General features: G+C 50.0%; 1 protein-coding gene across 1 annotated transcript in view; it reads right to left on the bottom strand.

Moving 5' to 3' along the window:
• PODXL (podocalyxin like) overlaps nucleotides 1-23,367 on the bottom strand; it is a 48,253-nt gene that overhangs the window by 9,089 nt on the left and 15,797 nt on the right. The window contains exon 2 of the mRNA XM_072764048.1: nucleotides 561-1,205. Coding sequence (XP_072620149.1) covers nucleotides 561-1,205 — 645 coding nt within the window. The remainder of the gene's footprint in view (nucleotides 1-560; nucleotides 1,206-23,367) is intronic.

The raw sequence follows: 23,367 nt of genomic DNA, 5'->3' as shown, positions 1-23,367 counted from the left end.
AATAAGCCCTGGTCAGTGAAACTTTTGTTATCAGTTATATGTGTTGTTACATGCATGTTACATGTTTGTATTCCCGGATCAAGTTATAAAGCTAAAAAAATTTGTATTTCGTAAGGTAGATTGCCAGCAGTTTGAGAAACACTGTTCTGGAGTACTCCTAATGCCGCACCACTACAACCACCCAAATCTTACCCATGAAGGTGGCTTGTTTGTGTGTTCGAACTGGGCAAAACACTGACCCCTCATCAGAATAACAGCACTGCTGGCCTCTGCTCATCATTGAAGGGAAAACCTGGGCCTGAACCAACTTGGTGTAGCCACAGAATTTAGGCCTCAGCATGAACTCCAACTTCCAGCTGAGCAACTGTACAGTGTATAAGCATTCAGAAGTTTCTTGTTAACTGGGGGGGGGGGGGGGGGGGGGGGACATGACTTGGGGTGTGGGGCTGGCTCAGTTAGAGGAGCGCATGACTCTGGATCTCAGGGTGATAGGTTCAAGCCCCACACTGGATGAGGAGCCTACTTAATTAAAGAAGAAGAAGAAAAAAAGCATTACTTACTTGGTGTGGGAGGTGTGCCATATAATGAGGAGCTGGGAACCACCTTCGTGCCTAAACTACTTGAAGCTGTATGGCTTTTGTCTGGACTTTCGGAAGAACTCTCTGGAGGCTTCAAAGTAGTGGAGTTTGCACTGGGTTGGCGAGGACTTGGGGTGATGATGGAAGTTAGAGCAGGAGTGATGCTGGAGGGCTTAACCTGAGGTGGAGGCTGAGAGGTCGTCTGCTCTGTGTTCTTACTGGTCATGTGGCTGACGGTAGTGCTAGGGTTGCCCTGGGCTCCAGGTCCAGCTGTCTGGGTCACTGGGGTGTCAGGCTTCATGGAGTTAGTGGCTGATGGAAGTACAGACTTGTTTAAGTCTGGAATACCCTTTGAGTCACTTGTAGTTATAGTGGGGTTGCTTGACACCTTCTCATCTTTGTCAGGGGCTGTAACAGTGTTTTTTTGGATTGGGGCTAATGTCGTCGACACTGAATTGCTGGATCCTGGTAATGGTCCTTTGCTGACTGTGGCTGACGCCACCTTTTCCCCAGTGATTGCTAGAACTGTGTTTTGTATAGTCTTGGCTGTAGTTGTTAGCCCTTCACCACCAGGTAACTCTGCGCTGGGCTGCCTTGAGGTTGGAGGTATTGCTGTGATGGTGGTTCCTGTTTACAAAGACAACACAGAAGCAAGGCAGGGTATTAGCTGGAAGTGTTTCCACATTTCTCCAGCTCTTCCCTACGATCCAATGGCCTTGCTCCCATCACTGCCATTTGCAGAGGCTGAAGGCCTCTGAGGTGCCTGGATTTTCTAACACTCAAGAAACCTCTAGGGACAAGAGTGGAGCAAAGGAAGCCAAGATAAATTCTGCAGAACAGAAAGACCAGGCCAGCTAATGCCAGTGCACGTGAGAGCCTGCAGTGACTTCCCTGCCCCCTCCCCGCTCCAGCTCCAGGCCCGTGCCCTTCATGTGTCCCATATGCCCCCACAGAGCCAGGCCGCCAAGATCCCCTCGGCCTTCTTCTCGCTAGCGCCCAGGCACAGGACCCTGGCAGAAGACGCAGCCAACTCAGGCCCGCTGAACTGCCCTGTGGGAGGCACGGCAAGAGAGGCATGCCCCTGTTCTCGTGGAAGTATAACCTAGGAGGAGAAACTGACCAGAGTGACAGGACACAAATTGCTATTTGAGGGATCCCTGGGTGGCGCAGCGGTTTAGCGCCTGCCTTTGGCCCAGGGCGCGATCCTGGAGACCTGGGATCGAATCCCACGTCGGGCTCCCGGTGCATGGAGCCTGCTTCTCCCTCTGCCTCTCTCTCTCTCTCTCTCTCTCTCTGTGACTATCATAAATAAATAAAAATTAAAAAAAAAAAATAACTCCAGCAAATATGTATAGTTGTACAATATGAGTGTGCTAGAACAAGGAGGGGTAATCATATCAAGCTGAATTTATCAATATAGATATGCATACAAGAGATTTTGGATTCAATATGCTGACTTATTAAGCAGCTAGAAGTAGTAGTTCTAATCGTTTTCTTAGTTGGTGAACTGAAACCTGGACTCAATGGTAGTCTACATTAAACAAAGTTTAAGTTGCCAAAAATTTCCTGGAATAATGAGTAAGAAGAAATCCAAAATCTTAGAGAGACAGAGATGTTGGTTTATCATGGGACACCTAGGTTGCTCAGTGGTTGAGTGTCTGCCTTTGGCTCAGGTCATGATCCTGGGGTCCTGGGATCGGGGAGCCTGCTTCTCCCTCTGCCTATGTCTCTTCCTCTCTCTCCATGTCTCTCATGAATAAATATATAAAATCTTAAAAGAAAAGTTTATCATGAGGGCACCAGGTGGCTTAGTTGGTTAAGCATCCAACTCTTGGTTTTGGCTTGGGTCATGGTCTCGAGGTTATGGGATCAAGCCCTGTGGAGCATGTTGGGCGTGGAATCTGCTTCAGATTCTCTCTCCCTCTCTCTGCCCCTCCCCCGCCCCACTCGCACACTCGCTTTCTCACTCTCTCAAATAAATAAATCGTAAAAAAAAGAAAAAAGAAAGAAAGAAAGAATGGTTTATCATGCATAATCTGCTCAGTCACATTTTTTTTCTTAAGAGCTCAAATGACACTCGCTTCCCCAAGGCTTTGAGAAATATTTATTTTGTGAGTTCTAAAATGCATATCTTTTCATGTCCATGAAATGAGGATGTGTTATAAATTACTGTAGGTCACACTTTAACCATAGTCTTTTTTTCCTAAGACTTCAAAAGGTTCTTCTAAGGTTCATAAAAATAATAGTTTGTCTTATCATTGACAGTATCTTGGATTTGATTAATTTTGGGATATTGTTGAGGAGACTAGTAGCATATTCTAAGACAGTGTTGTGGCTGTTCTTCATTAGCCAGGTGTGCTAGTAGGAGATAATGCTGATTTCAGTAGGGATGAATCACCAGGTTCCTTGGGTAGCAGTAGAGGCATTTCCATTTCTAGGAAAAAGGGTGGCTACGGTAGCATAACAGATGGCAGGACCAGCATGGTAATCAGAATAATCTTAACAAAAGCAATTTTGGACAAGGGATAATAACCATGTGTTCCTTAGGGGCAGCCCACTAACATCTCACCTCAAGGCTCAGTAACCTGTGGCCTGTGTCAAATCACCACAATAGAGAACACAGCCAGGGCAGCCCCTGCGGCTCAGCGGTTTAGCGCCGCCTGCAGCCCGGGGCATGATCCTGGAGACCCGGGATCGAGTTCCACACTGGTCTCCCTGCATGGAGCCTGCTTCTCCCTCTGCCTGTGTCTCTGCCTCTCTTTCTCTCCTCTCTGTGTCTCTCATCAATCAATAAATAAAATCTTTAAAAAAAAAAAAAAACTATAAAAAAAACAAAAAGGAAAAAAGAAAACACAGCCAGCCACTCACCCAATTCCCAAAACTGAATCTTTCGACAGACTCAGGGTACCTTGAATGAAGTGTGTATTTGTTTCCCAAGCTTCTGTATCAAATGACCAAAACCTGGGTGGCTTAAAACAATATAATATATTCTCTCATGGTTCTATAAGCTAGAAATCCATAATTGGCAGGGCCATGCTCCCTCTGAAGGTACTTGGGAAGAAGCTCTCTTTGCTTCTTTGTGGCAATCTTTGATATTCCTTGGCTTACAATTATATCCTTCCTGTTTATGGCTCTCTTCACATGGCCTTCTTCCCTGTGTACCCACCCCCCCCCCCCACCGTTATAAGGACACTAGTCTTTGGGTTTAGGGTTCACCTGATCCAGTATCACCTAATCCAGTATGATCTTACCTTGATTATATCTGCAAAGTCACTATTTCCAAATAAAGTCACATTTGCTGATACTAAGTGGTGGGGATTAGGACTTGAACACATCTTTTGGGGAGGACACTTGTCAACCTTCTAATCTATTCCTCCACCCCCACTTATTTCACTATGAAAACCGGGGTTCTTAGTTTCAAACATTAGAAATCAACTCTGTCTGCATTAAACAGAAAATGGAACCCTGTACGCACCTCAGGTGAGGAGTGGCTTTCCATGGTCTCCTTTGTAAATGGGCTCTGAGCCTACCATCTCTGTCCCCACCACCCATGACCACATGCCAAGGCCTGGCAGAGGTCACCGCCAAGCTTTCTGCCCACCCACAAACAACAGCAAGGCAGCCAACCCCTCCAGGGGGCTCTCCCTTGGCCACCCTCAGTTGTTACTGGTGCTGCCTGGGTTCCACTTCCAGTAACAGCTCCTGCAGAAATGCAGAGTATCCTGGGGAAGCCATCCCTCACCACCCTGGTCTCCCCAAGGCATACCCGGGTCACTCATGGGCAAGCTTCTTTTTCAGGAACTCCACTCTCCCATTCAGGGCTACGGCGTCAGAGTCTCCAGAACGCTTAGAATCTCCCAGGCCTCCAACAGCACAATCACCTGTGACTTGGCTCCAGAAGCCATGAGGAAGCAACCTGTTGGCCAGCCTAGCAAAGCCAACAACTGGGCCCCAATCCTGAGTGGCCACCACAAGCCACCGGGCTTCAGGAAACACTAGGCTCATCAGAGCCCCTCCTCTCCCCACTTCTCCCTGTAGAGGAGGCAGGCCACAGCAAGCTAAAGCAGTTGGGTTATTTTATATCACAAGAGCCAAACACCAAACCACCAAACACCAAAACCAAAAAGGAAGCCAAACACCAAAAAGGAAGTTGGAAGTTGGCTTTACTATCCAAGCCACATGCAAGCCTTCCTGACACCCTGTAACCATGTGCCTTTCACCAAGTGGGAAATATAAACTCCAAGCAGCCAGTTTAAAAAAAAAAAAAATCACTTAGCTAACAGAATCACTTCAGATGGCTAAAGAATCAGGCTTAGGTCAGAAACCATACCCAGAACTCCTCTCCCAAACCTATGTGACAAGTACATCATTTCTACCACCCTCGAGCATGGGGTATTCAGTATGCATCACTGATACCATTAGTAGTGGATACTGGATTTCATTTCATTTCTTTTTTTTCTTTTTTAAGATTTTATTTATTTATTTATTTGAGAGAGAGAAAGAGAGCACCAAGCAGGAAGGAAGAGGGGCAGAGGGAGAAGTAGACTTCTCATTGAGCAGGGAGCCTGATGTGGGGCTGGATCCCAGGACCCCAGGATCACAAGACCTGAGCAGAAGGCAGACGCTTAACTGAGTGAGTTACCCAGGTGCCTCTGGATTTCATTTCTGAGAGATTTAAGTCTTTAGGGTTGCTGTCAGGAAGAGTGCTAGGAGGTACTACAGGTATCCTCTGGGTGCCAACCATATTCCTCCCTGCTTCATTATGTAGCAGCATGCAGGATTCCTAATAAGATGAGTAAATCTTATAAGGTTAATGTTCCACTTACTTTGCCTTTGAGTTTCTTGGTGAAATCCTGTTCTCTGTGGAATATGATGACAGTGAATAGGACTGCCAATAGAATATGGCAGGTGGGAAGACACAATCATCCAGAGTGTGTCCACTTCAGTGTGTCTCCCTACATCATCCACTTGGCTCATGAGACCACAGAGCAATCATGGAGGTGAATGGAGAAAAAAGGTAACTGACAGGCATAATGAGTATCTTGTCTATATGATTATCAAGAATAAGATTAAAAGGGATCCCTGGGTGGCGCAGCGGTTTAGCGCCTGCCTTTGGCCCAGGGCGCGATCCTGGAGACCCGGGATCGAATCCCATGTCGGGCTCCCGGTGCATGGAGCCTGCTTCTCCCTCTGCCTGTGTCTCTGCCCCTCTCTCTCTGTGTGTGACTATCATAAATAAATAAAAATTTTTAAAAAAGAGTAAGATTAAAAATGGGGTGCTTGGATGGCTCAGTTGGTTAAACATCTGCCTTTGGCTCAGGTCATGATCTCGGGGTCCTGGGATCGAGCCCTGTATTTGGCTCCCTGCTCAGCAGGAAGTCTGCTTCTCCTTCTCCCTCTGTCACTACCCCTCCACTCATGTTCTCTCTCTTGATCTCTCTCGCTCTCAAATAAAATCTTTAAGAAAAAAAAGTTTAAAGAGTGACATTAAAAATCCTTGCACTCCATATCTATCCCAAGAGGTCCATCCATATGCCTCCTCCACAAACTTCCTTGCACTGATTCTCCATTCTTATTCCTTCTAAATTCCTAATCTACTATCTAAAAATCTTAGCTACTGCCTGTGAATCTGGTCAGATCCTCATCTCAGTATAGCTTGCCTTCGAAAACCCACCCCCCTACAAAAAAAAAAAAAAAAAAAAAAAAAAAACTGGCCATGAAATCTACTGTTCAAAGTCCTGCCCATTGGGAAGAACTTTCTTTCCTTCCTTACTATACTTATATCCCCTAAACAGGGCTATTATCCCACATCAGTCCACTCTTGCCTGGCTCCAGCATATTATATAGACCCAGGGACCCATGAGAGCTGACTTCCAGCTCTTCTGTTTCCATTTGAACTGGCTGCTCCCCACTGGACCCACTGTGGGGGCTCGGCTCCTTGACCCTGTCTGCATATCTTGGTGTGTTTGGGGTGTATTCACGGGAGCTTGTGCCTGGTGGGATCATGGCGATCGTGCGGGTCCTTGGGTTCCCCGATGGAGGAGTCCCTCAGCAAAAAAAAAAAAAAAAAAAAAAAACACAACGTGCCTTTATTCATTCCTCAGACAACTGATCACAAGGAAGTACTCTTTGGGACCTTTGGGGATGAGTTGAGGGACAGGTGGCAATATGGCAGGTATAGGCATGCTGAGGTCACGAGCCACATTGCAATTTAAAATGTATCCTCCCTTAGGGCCTGCTTGGATCTGGTCCTCTATATACTCTTCAATTTCATAATGGAAAGGTGTAAAATAAGCCCCCCAAAAATTGGAGGAATGAAATAATAAAGATAAAAACAGAAATTAGTGAAATAGAAAACAAAAGATAATAGCAAATATCAACAAAGTCAAAAACAGTATTTTCTTTTTTTAATATAAGAAATTGAGGGATGCGGGTGGTTCCCTTCATTAAGTGTCTGCCTTCGGCTCATGTCATGATCCCAGGGTCCTAGGATCCAGCCCTGCTACAAGGCTCCCTGCTCAGTGGGGAGTCTGCTTCTCTCTCTCCCTCTGTCTGCCACTCTACCTACTTGTGCGCGCTCCCTCTCTCTCTGGCAAATAAAAATAAAATAAGATTTTATTTGATTTTAAAATAATAAGATTAAAAATATTTTAATAATAAGATTTAAAATATTTTAAAAATAATAAGATTTTAAATAAAATCTTTTTTTAATTTTTTGAAAAAATAAGGATGCCTGGGTGGCTCAGTGGTTGATCATCTCCCTTCGGCTCAGGGCATGATCCTGGGGTCCTGGGATTGAGTTCCACATCAGGCTCCCTGCGAGGAGCCTGCTTCTCCTCTGCCTGTGTCTCTGCCTCTCTCTCTCTCTCTCTCCCTATCTCATGAATAGATAAAATCTTTTTTTCTTAAATTTGAAAAAATAAAATAAAATAATTTTTAATTTAATTTTTTATTACTTTTTTTTAAAGTAATCTCTACACCGGGACACCTGGGTGGCTCAGCATTGAACATCTGCCTTCAGCCTAGGGCGTGATCCTGGTGACCTGGGATCAAGTCCCGCATCGGGCTCCCCGCATGGAGCCTGCTTCTCTCTCTGCCTGTGTCTCTGCCTCCCTCTCACTCTGTGTCTCTCATGAATAAATAAATAAAATATTAAAAAAAAAAAAAAAGTAATCTCTACACCCCGCATGGGGCTCAAACTCATGACTTGAGATCAAGAGTCAGATGCTTGGGACACCTGGATGGCTCAGCTGTTGAGTGTCTGCCTTCAGCTCAGGGCATGATCCCAGGGTCCTGGGATTGAGCCCCTCATCTGCCTCTCCTCAGCAGGGAGCCTGCTTCTCCCTCTCCCTCTGTCTCTTCCCCCTCCCCCGCCCTCATGCTCTGCCTCCCTCACTCTCAAATAAAGTCTTTAAAAACTAAAAATAAAAAATAATAAGTTGAAGAGAGCTGTAGGGAATTGTGAAAGACAGGCTCTCTGCAGGGCAGCAAAAAAGGAAGACCGACAGCCAAGCAGGGAGACACACAGCTACTACCGGGGGCCTGGCAGCCTGCAGAGCAGCAAGTGTGAAAGGCAGCCCTGACGAGATTAACCCAGACCCTCACCCCGAAGGCAGAGCAGAAGAAAAGCCACGTGCTCAGCAAACCCCAGTCTACTCTCTAGGTCTTGTGGATTTGCCCGTTCTGGTCATTTCACAAAAATGGAATCCTACAATGAAGAGTGTCTCACAACTGGCTTTCTCCACTTTAGTTTCACCCATGTTAAAGCATGTGTCAGTCCTGGATTTCTTTTTATTGCTGAGTCATACTCCAATGTATGGATATACCACCTTTTGTGGATTCTTTTATCAGCTGATGAACATTTGGGTTGTTTCAATGTTTGGCTGCTTGAATAATGCTACTACGAACGCTCGAACACTCGTGGTCAAGTTTCTGTGTAGACATATGTTTTCATTTCTCTTGTATATATACTTTGGAGTGGAATTTCTAGATCATATGGTAACTCTATATTTAGCATTTTGAGGAACTGCCAAACTGTTTTCAAAAGTGACTGCACCATAGTACATGCCCATGAGCAGCGCATGAGGGTTCCAATTTCTCCACCTCCTCACTAACAACTGTTATCATCTGTCTTGTTCATTTCAGCCATTTTACTGGGCATGAAGTGGTATCCCACTGTGGTATTTCCCTAATGACTAATCAAACCCAGCAATATATAAGAAGGATAATACATCATGATCAAGCAGGGTTCATCTCATGGCTAATTCAGTACATGAAAAGCAATCAATGCAATTCACCATATTAACAACAAAATGAAAAACCATATGATCACTCAATTTATGCAGAAAAATCACTTGACAAAATTCATCATTCATTTATGATTTAAAAAAAAATCTGAGCAAACTAGGAATGGAAGGGAATTCTAACCTAATAAATAACAGCTTCAAATTAAGCCAATAGCTAATATACTATATGTGGAGAGACTGAATGCTTCGCCCTTAAATTTGAGAATAGGGCAAGGATGTCCTCCGTCACCACTCCTACTTAACAAGGAGGGGAAACACCTCTTAAATAACTTAAACTCAATAATAAAAGGATAACTCAGTTTTTGTTAATGGACAAAACATCGACAAGGAGGGTGACTGGGTGGCTCAGTGGCTTGAACGTCTGCTTTCGGCTCAGGACGTGATCCCGGGGTCCTGGGATCGAGTCCCACATCAGGCTCCCCATCAGAAGCTCCCCTGCTTCTCCCTCTGCCTATGTCTCTGCCTTTCTCTCTGTGTCTCTCATGAACAAATAAATAAAATCTTAGAGAGAGAGAATTAACTTTACTTAGCAAAAATTTAGGGGAAAAAATTCACTGGGATCTTCAGGAGATCCTAGGACGAAATGGAGACTATGAAAATAAACTTAACTATGTTACAAATGTATAACATCACCTTTTGGGAGGGATGGAGGAAACAGTTATTGACCAACTACTATAAAGCTAAAGACAGAAAGAAGAAACAGTACTCAAAGGGGTAAATACGTTTCTCAGAAGAGTATGGGTTGTCAATTAAAAATTGACTTGATGTGTGTACCAAGGTTGGTAAATAAGAAAATAAATGACGGAAAACATAAGCCAGGTTTCTCGCTGTTAGAGAAGGAAGTTGCAAATAAGTAAGGCAGGTGGGGAAGAAGCTACCTGAAGCCTGTGATGTTTGGTTAGTGACAGATGTCTGTATGAACTTATGTTTTAACATATGCATACAGATAAAGAAATATCCAGAGAGATGTGTGCACACATGGGTCAGTTCACAAACATTTATTTCTTAGCTCTCCACTAAGAGGGTCTAGAAGCAGTGACACACCAGCAATATTAAGGATATCCAATCAGTCTCCAAAGTTGTGAACCAGAGCTCCTTGGAGAAATAGCTTGATTCTAGGGATGTATAGGGACAATGCAAGATGAGCCTGGAACATCTGTAATGCCAGAAGGTAAAGAAGTGCTTAAAAAAAAAAGGTAGGCCAAGTCCAAAAGGCCTAGGGAGCAACCATTTCCTAATGTGTATCATTGTTGAACCACTGTGTTGTTCACCTAAAACGAATACACGATTGTATGTCAACTCTACTTCCATAAAAAATAAGTAACACATAACCCTAGGCTAATCGTGGGGGAAAAACACAACCCAGCAGACACACCTAAATTGAAGGCCATGCTACAAAATATCTGGCTCGTACCCTAAACAACCAGAAAGATAATTAACAATAAGGAAAAACAGAAAAACTGCCACATATTGGAAGACATCCTGATTAAATGCAATGTATTCTGGAACAAAAAAGACCATTGGGGAAATTATGATAAAACAAGAATAAAGTCCGTAGTTTAGTTAATAGGATTTGCCAGTGTTAATTTCTCATTTGTGATGAATGTACCATGGTTATGTAGGACGGTAATATTAGGCGAAGCTGAAGGAAAGGAATATGAAACATTCTGCATCGTCTTTGGAACTTTTTGGTAAATCTAAAATTACTTAAAAAGAAAAGGTTTAGGGCAGCCCCGGCACCGCCTGCAGCCTGGGGTGTGATCCTGGGGACCTGGGATTGAGTCCCATGTCGGGCTCCCTGCATGGAGCCTGCTTCTCCCTCTGCCTATGTCTCTGCCTCTCTCTCTCTCTCTCTCTCTCTCTCTCTCTCTCTGTGACTATCATAAATAAATAAAAATTTAAAAAAAATTTTTTTAAAGATTTATTTATTTTATTCAGAGAGAGAGAGACTGAGAGGCAGAGACACAGGCAGAGAGAGAAGCAGGCTCCATGCACCAGGAGCCCGATGTGGGATTCGATCCCGAGTATCCAGGATCGCACCCTGGGCCAAAGGCAGGCGCTAAACCGCTGCACCACCCAGGGATCCCAAATCTTTAAAAATTAAAAAAAAAAAAAAAAAAGAAAAAAAGAAAAGGGTTAAAAAAAGAGAGAAACCAAAAGGAAAATGAAGAAGAATCTGAAGATAGTTACAACATATGTAGTCATAAAGGATTAGTCTCTAAAATATATTTCTTTTTTAAGAGATTTTATTTGTTTGTTTGTTTGTTTGTTTAGAGAATGAGGGGAGGGGCAGAGGGAGAAGGAAATATTTTTGGGGGGGGCGGGGGGGGGGGGAGAGAAAATCTTAACCAGGCTCCCTGCTGAGCTTGCAGACAGACACTTGTAGATGGATCCCAGGACCCTGAGATCACAACCTGAGCCCAAACCAAGAGTCTGTCACTTAACCTACTGAGCCACCCGGGTGCCCCGAAGATATATTTCTTAAAAACTTCTGTATAGAAGGGGCACCTGGGTGGTTCAGTCATTGAGCCTCTGCCTTCAGCTCGGGTTGTGGTCCCAGGGTTCTGGGATCGAGTCCGGAGTGGATCTCCCTGCTCTGTGGGGAGTCTGCTTCTCTCTCTGCCTCTCCCTCTGCCCCTCTACCCCACTCATGCTCGCTCTCTCTCCAATAAATAAGTAAAAATCTTTAAAAGAAAAAAAAATTTTTTTAAATAATAAAAATTTGTCTAAAAAGCAGCACAAGGGGACCCTTGGGTGGCTCAGCAGTTTGGCGCCTGCCTTTGGCCCAGGGTACCATCCTGGAGTCCCGGGATTGAGTCCCACGTCAGGCTCCCGGCACTGCTTCTCTCTCCTCCTGTGTCTCTGCCTCTCTCTCTCTATGTCTATCATGAATAAATAAATAAATAAATCTTAAAAAAAAAAAAAAAGGCAGCACAAAATATGTAAGTAATTAGGGAAATGCAAAATGAAGTAAGAACGATTCCATCACTAGATTGGCAAAATTTTTTAAAGCCAAGCAATAATTTAAAAATAATAATAATAAATAAATAAAAATAAAGTCAGGCAATAACAAGAATGGCAACAAGAATATGGAGTAGTGTAAACCAGTACAAGCAGCAGTGAAACATGCACTTGTCTTTCAATCTACAACTTCCAGTTGTACCCCAGGCATTTATCCTAGGGAGCCATGTATGGCTCAGGACACATTCACAAGAATGCCCCCAACAGGATGGCTTTATGGGCCCCATCCAGGTAGCAAACAAATGTTTGTCAACAGTTTGCCCAGACGGTACATTCATATACTGGAATACTATACAGCACCCAAAAGCAATGCATTGTCTATTATGGATTTTTAATTTTTTAAAATTTATTTATGATAGTCACACAGAGAGAGAGAGAGAGAGGCAGAGACAGGCAGAGGGAGAAGCAGGCTCCATGCACCGGGAGCCCGACGTGGGACTCGATCCCGGGTCTCCAGGATCGCGCCCTGGGCCAAAGGCAGGCGCCAAACCGCTGCGCCACCGAGGGATCCCCTATTATGTTATGTCCCCTATTATGTTATACATATTATAATACATAATATAATACATGTATTGACATGAATTAATTTAAAAATACAGGGGATCCCTGGGTGCTCAGCCCAATGCGGGACACAATCCCAGGAACGGGGTCACGCCCCGAGCCAAAGGCAGATAGATGCTAACCACTGAGCCACCTATGTGCCCCTGATCTTAGGGTTCTAAATTCAAGCCTTGTATTGTGTGTAGAGACCACTAAAAAGAAATAAACTTTAAAAATAAACTAAATAAAAGAACAAGAATACTTAGTCTGATTTTTATATTTTAATAGGGCTCAAAAATGGGCAAAGTGGAACAATATAGAGATAGAAACATAAAAAAAATTATTAAGATTCTTACAGAAGATTTTTTTTAAAGATTTTATTTTATTTATTCATGAGAGACACAGAGAGAGAGAGAGAGAGAGAGAGTGAGAGAGAGAGAGAGAGAGAGAGGCAGAGACACAGGCAGAGGGAGAAGCAGGCTCCATGCAGTCCCGATGTGGGACTTGATCCTGGGTCTCCAGGATCAGGCCCTGGGCTGCAGGCAGCACTAAACCGCTGTGCCAAGGGGGCTGCCCTTACAGAAGATTTAATGCTAATATAGGACAATGACTACTTCTAGAGGAAAAGAGGGAGATTCAACAGGGGCTTCTGGTCTCTGCCCCAAGGAGGGAATGGCCGGCTGATGGTGCTGAATGAAGAGCTGAACCATGGAAGTCCCTGGCAGTCCCAACTTGCAGTTTCAATGGGAACAGTGTGGGTAGAAGCCTAACAAGGGCTGACTGAAGGGAAGTGTGCTTGTGCATACATAATATCAATCAGTAGATAGGAAAAGGAGCAGAAATCACCAGAAATCACTGGAGGGGGTTGGAATAGTCAAGAAAGTTCTGCTTTTCTTTTTGAAGGTAGAAAGGCTGAGAAAAAAGCTGCTTTTGTTTTGTTCCCTCTGTAATGTCTCACTGGGTCCTTAAGGTACTGAAGGGGGATACACAGGTGTGTAAATCCAGATTTCCTACTCCCCCACCCCCACCCCCACCCCGTGGAGGGCATGACCTTCATTAGATGGGCAGACACGGAAGTGGAAGCCTTTGCAATGGGATGAAGGTGGGTACAGACTAAGTACACTTGTCACTTTGGTAGCAGGACGGTAAGCGTTCTCAGTCAAGTCCTCTGGTATAGAGGAAGTGACGTGCAAGGCAAGAGTACAAAATGCTCATTTTGGGAAGGGGGAAGTGAGCCTACTGGGAAATGGTTCTTGAACTTTAGTTGGGTGGCTCAGTCGGTTAAGCATCTGCCTTCGGCTTAGATGGTGATCCCTGGGTCCTGGGATCGAGCCCCGCTTTGGGCTCCCTGCTCAGCAGGGAACCTGCTTCTCCCTCTCCCTCTGCCTGCTGCTCCCCCTGCTTGTGCACTCCTTCTCTCTCTCTCCCTCTCTCTCTCTCTCTCTGTCAACTAGATAGATAAAATCTTAAAAAAAAAAAAAAAATCACCCAGAAGGCTTGTTAAACCCCAAGTGCAGACCCCAACCCAAGAATTTCTGATTCAGCAGGTCTGGGACAGAGCATGAGAATTTACAGGTCTAGGGGCGCCCGGGGGGAGGACTCAGTTAACCATCTGCCTTCAGCTCAGGTCATGATCCCAGGAGACCCCGGGGTCTTGGAATCCAGCCCAGGGTCAGGCTCCCTGCTGAGCAAGGAGTCTGCTTCTCCCTCTCCCTCTCTCTTCCCTCACTCCTGCGCGCTCTCCTCCTGCGCTGTCTCTCTCTCAAATAAATGAATAAAATCTTAACCAAAAAAAGAAAAAGAATGTACGTGTCTAACAAGTTCCCAAATGATTTTGCTGCTGCTGGTAAGAGGACTGCACTTTGGAACCACGGTACTAGAGAAAGGAAGGATGAATGCCAAGTAGTGCCAAACTGGGGCCTGGAATCATGAATTTAAAATTAATCCAAAAAATAAAAATAAAATAAAATTAATCCAATCAGCTAACATATGGTTTTACCCTAGCAGTGTCTTGATGCCTGGGCGTGCGCATGGAAACAGCAGAGTTCATCTGGGAATGGGGTTTGCTAGGTGAGTCCACCAGCGGGACAGGGTGCAAGGGACTTGATCTTTGGGAAGTCAGGGTACAGGATGGATGAGGAAGGGATGGGTCGCCAGACTGGCTGTTTTAGGCTCAAGCATTAGGTGCCGTGTACTTGAATGAAGGAATTGGAAGGTAGAGGGACAGTGATCGAATAATGCGATGCTTCAATTTCAGAGGTGGTGGCCTTTGGGGTGGTGGTCACGTTCAGGGTGTGAAACAGGAGTGACCAAATGAAGTGGAGATGGGGAAAGTCAAGACAACGGGAGCCCAGGGCACCTCACTGTTTATACAGGTGGGTGCAGAGGTCACCCAGAATCGAGACGGAGAGGAAGGAGTGAAAGTCTGCAGGGGTGGGGGTGCCGAGGAAGAGGTCAGAGGTAACTGCAGCCCAGGGAGCTGGTGAATCAGGCTTAGGAGAAAGGAGCGCATGCTGGGGGTGCAGCAGCAAGGTGTCCTTCCTCCGCACCCCTGCCTGCCTGCAGTGGGGCAGTGGCAGGGGACGGCCACCTGTCTTCTCCCCTGGGGAGAGCAGATCACTGCTCTCAGCCTTCGGCGAGGGCCTGCTTCCTCCCATTCCTGGCTACTGACACTGACAGACCTGGGGAGACTCGCACTATTAATAGCAGGAAAGGAAACTGGAAAGAATGCCCCAGGAAGAGGGTGTGCGGAGGGAGGGCAGGAAGGCAGTGAGCTGGGAGGGAGGGCCAGGCCTGGACACCAGTGTCCACCCCTCCTTCCTTTGTTGCCTCCAGCTCATCAGTCCCAGGGCCACTGATCTCCAGGGAAATAACACCAAAAAGCTGGGGGGTGGAGGGGTGAGGCGGTAAAATGGCAGAAACCAGGTGGGAGAAGCTGTGTCTTCCTGGATTGGTGTGAGAAAGGAAAGCACCCAGATTGGGAATCCAGAGATCTGAGCTTTCTGGTCCTGACTCTGCCTCTGATCCCTCCAAGGCCTTGGCCCCCACGAAGCACATCTGTTAAAAGGTCAAGATTTCTAAGGTAGAGGCACTTTCCTTAGCATGACACAGGTAAGTCTGCTTTTGCAGTGACAACAGAGCCACTGTAACGAACCACATCAGAGGCCTTGCTCTGGGCGTCTCTTTCCAAGAAATGACCGACCTCAAATCTCATTTTCCAGCTTGTGCCATCTGTTCCCTGAGCCCCTCCCCTCCCACTAGCCTGATGCTACCTCAGGTGCAGCCTGGTTGAAGCCTGAGCCCCTCCTAGCCTGCTAGAGTCCACCCCTCTCAGACCCCAAATCCTGCTGCCCATGCTGGATTAGTCCACTTACTGCCAGACTCCTGACAATAAGGTAATAAGGGTGGTAGCTGGGAATTATGGTGGCATGGGGCAGATGGGGAGCTTTGGGAGGATGCAAGCCCCAAACTGAGACACCTTCTCTCTAGGCCACATTCACTCCCTTGCTCTCCTTGGGGCGTCCCCATGTATGTCCCCACCTGTGCACCCACGCACCCCTCATTCCATGCAGGTCTTTACAAGTCCCCTTCACAGCATCGTCTAGTCAATCCTTCCCTGCTACCTCTCTTCCTCCTGCTTAGGTGCGCACTCACTGCCTCCCACCAAGAGGCCCTTCTGGATTCAGCCCTCTGCCCCAGTGTAGGTCCTATCCTTGAAGTAGGTTTGCTCTGATGATCTGCTCACTTGTCCTATACCATCCCTTATAAATGCTTGTCCCAGGGCACCTGGTGGCTCAGTCGGTAAGGGTCTGCCTTCGTTCAGGTCATGATCCCAGGGTCCTGGGATCGAGCCCCACATTGGACTCCCTGCTCAACGGGGAACCTGCTTCTCCCTCTGCCTGTGTCTCCCACTCCCCCTGCTTGTGTGCCCCATGGCGCTCGCTCTCTCTCTCCCTGTCAAACAAACAAATAAAATCTTTTTAAAAATAAAATAAAAGCTTATCCCTGTGGCTTTAAGAAAGCCAGTCCCCACCCCACCCCTGCCACCCAAAGATCCTAAGCAGATGTTGGGGGGGGGGGGGGGGGGCCTGACTGGGTGAACCGCATCAGCAAAGGGCTTGTGGGCAGTGGACGGCAGCTGGGAAGAGCCCTGGGCTGGGAGCCCAGGGAGGGGAAGAGGGGGGCTGCCTCCTCTCACCCTAACCAACCAGCTCTGGCCTGCTCCCCAGGTCTGCACCGGGTGTGTGCAGGTGAGCCCAGACCCTCTCTGTGCCTTGGATCCTGTATTATTTTCCTCTGGCTGCCATAGTAAATCCACAAATTGGGTGGCTTAAAACAAGAGAAATGTATTCTTTCGCAGTTCTAGAGGCCAAGGTATGGCACTCCCTCTGGAGGCTCCAAAGGGGACCCTTCCCTGTCTCCTGAGCTTCCGGGGGCCATGGGCATCCTGGTCACATGGCTGCCACCTCTTCTCTGTGTCTCTTATAAGGAAACCTGCCATTGGGTTTCGGGCCCACCTGGATAATCTCACCTCAGGATCCTCAGCTTAATCACAGCTACAAAGACCCTTTGTCCAAATAAGGTGATAATCACAGGTTTGAGAATTCGAAAGTTGGTTTTTTTGTTTCTGTTTTTTTTGCAGGGGGTGGAGGGGTGGGCGGTGGGGAGCAGGTGGGTGGCCTGCCACAGGTCCCGCTCTGAAAGACAGGGATAATAACTACTGGGGCTATCCTCTAGACCCTTCCAAACAGCCCGCTGCTTGGGCCGAGAGCCCCCGAAATGCATCTATCCGGTCAACTTCCCTGGCATAAGGGGTGCTATGAACTGACTGGCTGCGTCCCCCCCCCACCAAAGTCATCGGCTGAAGCCCTTCCCCCCGCAATATGACTGTACTAGGGGGGCCTTGGGGGCAGTCAGGGTCACATAAGGTCATGAGCATGGGGCCTCCGGGTGGGAGCAGTGTCCTTCCAAGAGGAAGAGACCAGAGCTTCTCCTCTTGGCCAGGTGAGGACACATAAGGTGGCCGTCCACAAGCCGGAAAAGCCCCTCCCCCCTGGACCCTGCTGCCACCCTGATCTTGGACTTGCCGGCTCCAGGAGTGTGAGAGGTCAATGTTGCCTGCTTAGGCCCCCGGGGCCGTGGTGTTTGCCCAGCAGCCCACACGGACACAAGGGGACACAAGGGGACACAAGGGGACACAAGGGGACACAAGGGGACACAAGGGGACGAGGGGCTGGGGGCAAAGGTTAACAATAAGAACAGAAGTGGCAGGAGGGGCTGCTCCTGCTGCGCGGGGCGGGGCAGGGGCTGGGTGGTCGGCCGTGGGCCTAGGGCTCCAAGCCACCTCCTACCTGCCCTGGCCCACTGGGGGACAGCAGGTCGGCACCCTGAGGGGTTATCAGGCCCGGCCTCAGCAGGGCTCCCCCAGGGGGGCCCAGAGCTGCCCCCTCGCGGGAGATAATTCCGGGCATTCTTCAAATCTAGAATTGTTCTGCCCTTATCAGCTTGTCTCAGCTGGCCTGCCCGCCGCGCGGGGTGGGGCCCTGGCTGGCTGGGCCCCGGGCAGGAGAGGCTGCCACTGTCCGGCGTGGGGCCAGGCGGGCTCCGCCAGGCGGGCTCGGCTCGGCACCGCCCAGGGCCTCAGGCGCCCTCCGCCCCAGGGCACCCAGCTCCAGCTGCGCACATCCCTGCCCGGGCCCTCCGGCCCTCCGTGACCCGGTCCCTTCCCCTGCACGGAAGCACCACAGGGTGGGGGCTGACAGCACGCACGCAGGAGCCCGGCCCCCCGGAACCAAGTCCCCTCTCCACCGCACAGGCAAGTGTCTGATTCTGCTCCTGTTCTCCCATCTGTCAGAAGTGAAGAGTGGAGCGCCTGGGGGGACACAGTCGGTAAAGCATCTGCCCTCGGCTCAGGTCATGATCCCAGGGTCCTGGGATCAAGTCCTACGTAGGGCTCCCTGCTCAGGGGAGAGCCTGCTTCCCCCTCCCCTAACTCCTGCTTGCACGCGCGCTCTCTCTCTCTCTCTCTCTCTTTCTGACTCTTGCTCTCTGGTTCTTTCAAATAAATAAATAAAATCTTTTACAAAAAAAGTGAAGAGGAGGGTAATCATAGCAACCAAATCCCTTTAAGTACTTAGAGCAGTGAGTGCACATCGAAAGTGCTAGGTTCAGTTAGCAATGCTCACATTCTAAGGGAGCCAGGGTCACAGCCAGGCCACACCCCCCGGTAGAGCCACACTATTCCCGTGGCCACCCTGGGGATGCTTCCCCCGTAACGCCTCCACTGGCGGGGTGGGAGGGGACACGACCAACCCAAGGCGTCCTTAGACCCACTGGGTCTCTTCCTAGGTCTCCCAGTGCAGTGTGGCCCCTTGGAGGGGGCTATGGACAAAGAAAAGGAGTAACTGGAATCTTCCTGTGGAAGGAAGAGGAGCCTGAGGCCTAGGAGGGCCCCGGAATGGGAGCAGGGGCAAGGGAGGAAGGGGCTTTTCTGCTGGCAGCCTCCAGTCCCGCCAGCGACCCCAACCGCAGTCTCGCAGGGAGAGGCTGGCAGCCCGAGCCTCCCTTCAGGCCAGCGTGGCTCTGGGACCAGCACCTGCGTCAGGGGCCACGTGGTGGCGGCGGGCGGGGCACCAGGGCGGGGGACCAGTGGGTGGTGTGCTCGTCTCTCCCAGGCCTGGGTCTCCTGGTCAGTGAACCGAACCTCCATCCCTCTGCCTCCTTCCCCATCCCACCGTGAGGGCTGTGGGCGGAGCCGGGGAGAGCGGGGGGGGGGGGGGGGGGGGGGGGGGGGGCGCGGGGGCGGGGGCGGTGTCTGACCCAGGAGAAGGTCGAGATGGCCGAGAACTCACAGGTTAAATGTACTGAGGGGGATCCCTGGGGGGCTCAGCAGTGGAGCGTCTGCCTTTGTCTCAGGTCAGGATCCCGGGGTCCTGGGATCGAGTCCTGCAACGGGTCCCCTGCATGGAGCCTGCTTCTTCCTCTTCCAGCCTGTGTCTCTGCCTCTCTGTATGTCTCTCATGGATAAATACATAAAATATTTTTTTTAAATTAATAAAATGAAATAAAATAAAATGTACTGAGGGCCAGAAGTTTCTGTTAAACTGAGGTGAGAGGGATCCCTGGTGGCGCAGCGGTTTGGCGCCTGCCTTTGGCCCAGGGCGCGATCCTGGAGACCCGGGATCGAATCCCATGTCAGGCTCCCGGTGCATGGAGCCTGCTTCTCCCTCCGCCTGTGTCTCTGCCGCTCTCTCTCTCTCTCTCTGTGACTATCATAAATAAATAAAAAATAAAAAATAAAAAAAATTATAAACTGAGGTGAGAAAAGGCAGCCTGCTCCGCACAGAAAGTGAGCGGCTGAGCGCGCAGCCGGACGGAGGGCCAGCAGGCTCGGCGGGCTTCTTGCCTCGCTCGGGACACCGGGCACGCCGCTCCAAAGCCCCGGCCCGAGCTTTCTATTTGTAGAATAAGGACATTGTGACACAGGAATGCCAGTTACTAGCAAGCTTTCTCTGTGAAGGCCCAAGAGTAAATGTTTCACGCCATGCGGGCTGTCGTCACACCTACCCCACTTCCCGGAGCAGGCAAAGCAGCGGCTCGCGGGGAGCAGCCGGGTGTGGCTGTCCCGGGTGTGACTGTCTCTGAGCTGTAGCTTGCGGACCCCTGCCGGGCGGAGCCCCCGCCCCAGGTCAGGGAGAGGCACCTAGGCCTTCATCCAGCCTAGACACTGGTCCCCGATTCCCCAGGAGAACGCGACGAGAGCCACTTGAGCCAGCAGACTACTGGAAACCAAGCCACCTGATGGCCAGCTGGCAAAAAGTCTTTGCAACTCATGCCACCAACAGAAACACCCAGATTGTCACCTACTCAGAACACAAAACAGAAAGAATAAATTAAAAAATCTAGGAGCAGCCCTGCCCTGGCAGGTGCTGTGGCACCCAGGACCTGCACGGTGCCCATCCCCAGCAGGTGCGTGCCGGGTTCCCAAGCCCCAGGCCACCGAGTGCTGTCCTGCCTCTGACCCTCACGGGAACGGCCAGGGTAAAGTCAGCCAGCAGACACGGGGGTCAGGGCACCTAAGCTGGTTCCCTTCCTCTTCTCCCCGGGGCTGGCTGCTCCTGGGCCGCAGAACCTCTCTCCCTGGGACGCCCCCTCAGCTGTCTGAGGCCGGGGTTTTGGCCACAGAGTGGGGTCAGGAGATCTTCAGAGAACAGCTCCTCCTTTATCTTAACAGTGTTTCAGGGCCACCTGGTGGCTCAGGGAGAGCCTGGAGCTCAGGCTTCATTCAGCCCAGGGCCTGATCCTGGAGTCCCGGGATCGAGTCCCACATTGGGCTCCCTGCACGGAGCCTGCTTCTCCCTCTGCCTGTGTCTCTGCCTCTCTCTCTCTCTCTCTCTCTCTCTCTGTCTTTCATGAATAAATAACTTTTAAAATCTTTTTAAAAAATCGTTTCAGGGAATAATGACATACATTCAGAGAACTGCACATGCACAAGCATCGATGCAGCACATTCCTGTCCTCAGGTCACAGAACAGGATGCCCAGTTTTGGAAGCCCCTGTTCCCTTCCAGCCACTCTCCATCTATAAGGGGAAGCTGTCTTCTGATTTAAATATCATGAGCTAGTTGTGCATCTATCACACTACTACCATTGCACACTACTGACATCTGCACCAGGCTCCTTTCCCTTGGCATTTTATGTGTACGATTCATCCTTGTCGCAGGGTGCAACTGCAGACTGTCCCTTCTTGGTGTGGCACCTGTTTACCCATTCCGCGGCAGATGGGCATTCGGGTGGCTCCCAGCACAGGGCCACCACGCGTGAGCACGGCAGTTCGTGCCTTTGGGTGACATCTGTCTACACTTCACGCAGCTCTGCAGCTCTGTGCGGAGGCTGAGCCGTGTGGACAGGGCTGCTGCTGGGAGTCCCGCAGTGTGGGGGTGGGGGTGGGGGGTACCAACCAGCAGGCCTGGCCCCAGGACCCACGGCCCAAGCTTCCCCATCCCCTGGCCCAGACCCCACACCCAGAAGGACTCTTGGGCCGTCCCTGTGTGAGCCACTCCACTCAGCCTGGGCATCCCTGCCCCGCTCCCCGGTGGGTGAGCTGTCGCTCCCATCTGGCTTTCAAGGGTTCTAGATCAACCCTGCTCTCTCCTCCCCAGGACTACCAGCCTCTGGGGGGCCTCAGTTTGCACATGATTCACAGAGGGGTGGCTCCAATGACCTTTGCAGTCCAGCCTAAGGAGGGCACACCCCCCACCCTCATCAGAAGCCCTCCAAGTGGGGGTCAGAAGGTGGAACCCCACCCCCACCCTGTACAGGCCAGAAGCTTCTAAATCCATTCTTTGGATTACTCATTATTCTAATTCTGTGGCTGAAGGCAGAGAGGCAAGAGGAGAGCTTGGAATTCAGCCAAGTGTGCCACCTGAGACTGTCGCCTCGCCTCCCCTGGAGCCCCCCCCAGCCCCCCCTCCCCCCACCTGTTCCTCTCCCTGCCCACGCAGAGGTCCCCATCCTGGGCCTGCTGCTGGCCTTGGAGCCACCTGTCGTGGCTGTTCCCACACGCACACGCTGAGCCCTGGAGGCTTGGGCAGGTGTTTCAGGCTTTGTCGAGGGCGGGCAGCCCGCCAGCCCAGGAAAGGGGCCGGGGCTCCTCTGGAGCTGGAAAGACAGTCTAACCTCCTTAAAACAATACCCTTCCCAGGGCCTCCTAATCCCTTCGGCTGCTGCAGACCATGTGAATCCTGATCTGTGCGGCCCGGCAGCGGCCCAGGAGCTGCCTGCCAACCAACTGGCCTGCGAGCAGACAGGGGTGATGCCCAGCCAGCCGAGCTCACCTCGCCTTCCAGAGCCAGGAGGAGGCCCCCCGCGGAGGTCAGGACAACAGGACGGCACCCCGGGGAGGAGACCCAGCACACTTTGGCCTGTCTTTAGTACTGGGTTCAGACACCCCATGCGTGATGCACATGGAGCCTCCACAACAGGAAGGGCGAGCTCTGGGGTATGAGACCCAGGTCCCGTGGGAACCTGAAGCCTCTGGGGCCTTTGTCCCCTTGTCAGTCAAGGGAGGGAGAAATAGCTACCTCGGACCAAAATGAACACTTAAAAAAAAAAATGAATAAGCTTTGGGGGGGAAATGTCAAAATACTCCAAATCTGCAGAGGGGCAGGCCTGGTGGGATGGGCAGCCAGGCTGACGACCTTGCGGTTGAGACGCCAATGTCTGTGCTAGGGCTGGGAAGGCAGGGCTGGGCGCCGCATGTCCCCCGGGCCTGCGTCAGGTCTGAGGCCACGGGGCACAAGGGCGCGCTTCCTCTCTCCTTACACAGCGGCTTTCTCTACAAACCCACCACCCTTCAAAGCCAGTGGATCACATCGCTCTCAGGCTTTTATCTAGCACTTACTGAGGCCTTATCAAATGGGCCAGATACTCAACCGAGAGCTCTAAGTGAGATCCCATTTGTGTCTCCCACACCCTGTGGGGAGGTCCCATTATCGTGCTCCTTGAAGAGCCAGCGGGGTGGGGGGCGGGGGTGGGGGCAGGAGTGTGGGCCTCCCTCCCACGACTGCGAACCGCTGCCCGGGGCTTGCACGTGTCTGCACGACTCTGACCCCAGGACACGGACCGCTCTCTAAACCCTCGGGCACACTCAGGCTCCCAGGCGAAGCCTGCGCACACTTGGCGTCCAGCTCTTCCCTTAGTGGTTGGTTCCAAAACAACCTCGGTAAATATTTTTCTGAGGGAGCGCACTGGCATTCCCACGCCACCTTCCCCGTCCCGAAGCCATGAAAATAACCAGATGTGTACGGATTTCTCCACCGCCCTTGGAAACCTCCACCGCGGACCAGTCTCTACTCTGGGCTGAAAACAAACAAGGGCCAGAAGCCAGAGGGAAGTCCCGCGTAGAAGCGGGGACAGTCACCT

The sequence above is a fragment of the Vulpes vulpes genome, chromosome 7 (assembly GCF_048418805.1).
Source record: "Vulpes vulpes isolate BD-2025 chromosome 7, VulVul3, whole genome shotgun sequence".
Classification (NCBI taxonomy): Eukaryota; Metazoa; Chordata; class Mammalia; order Carnivora; family Canidae; genus Vulpes; species Vulpes vulpes.
The sequence above is the reverse complement of the archived record's forward strand: the minus strand, read 5'-3'. Positions and strand labels throughout refer to the sequence as shown.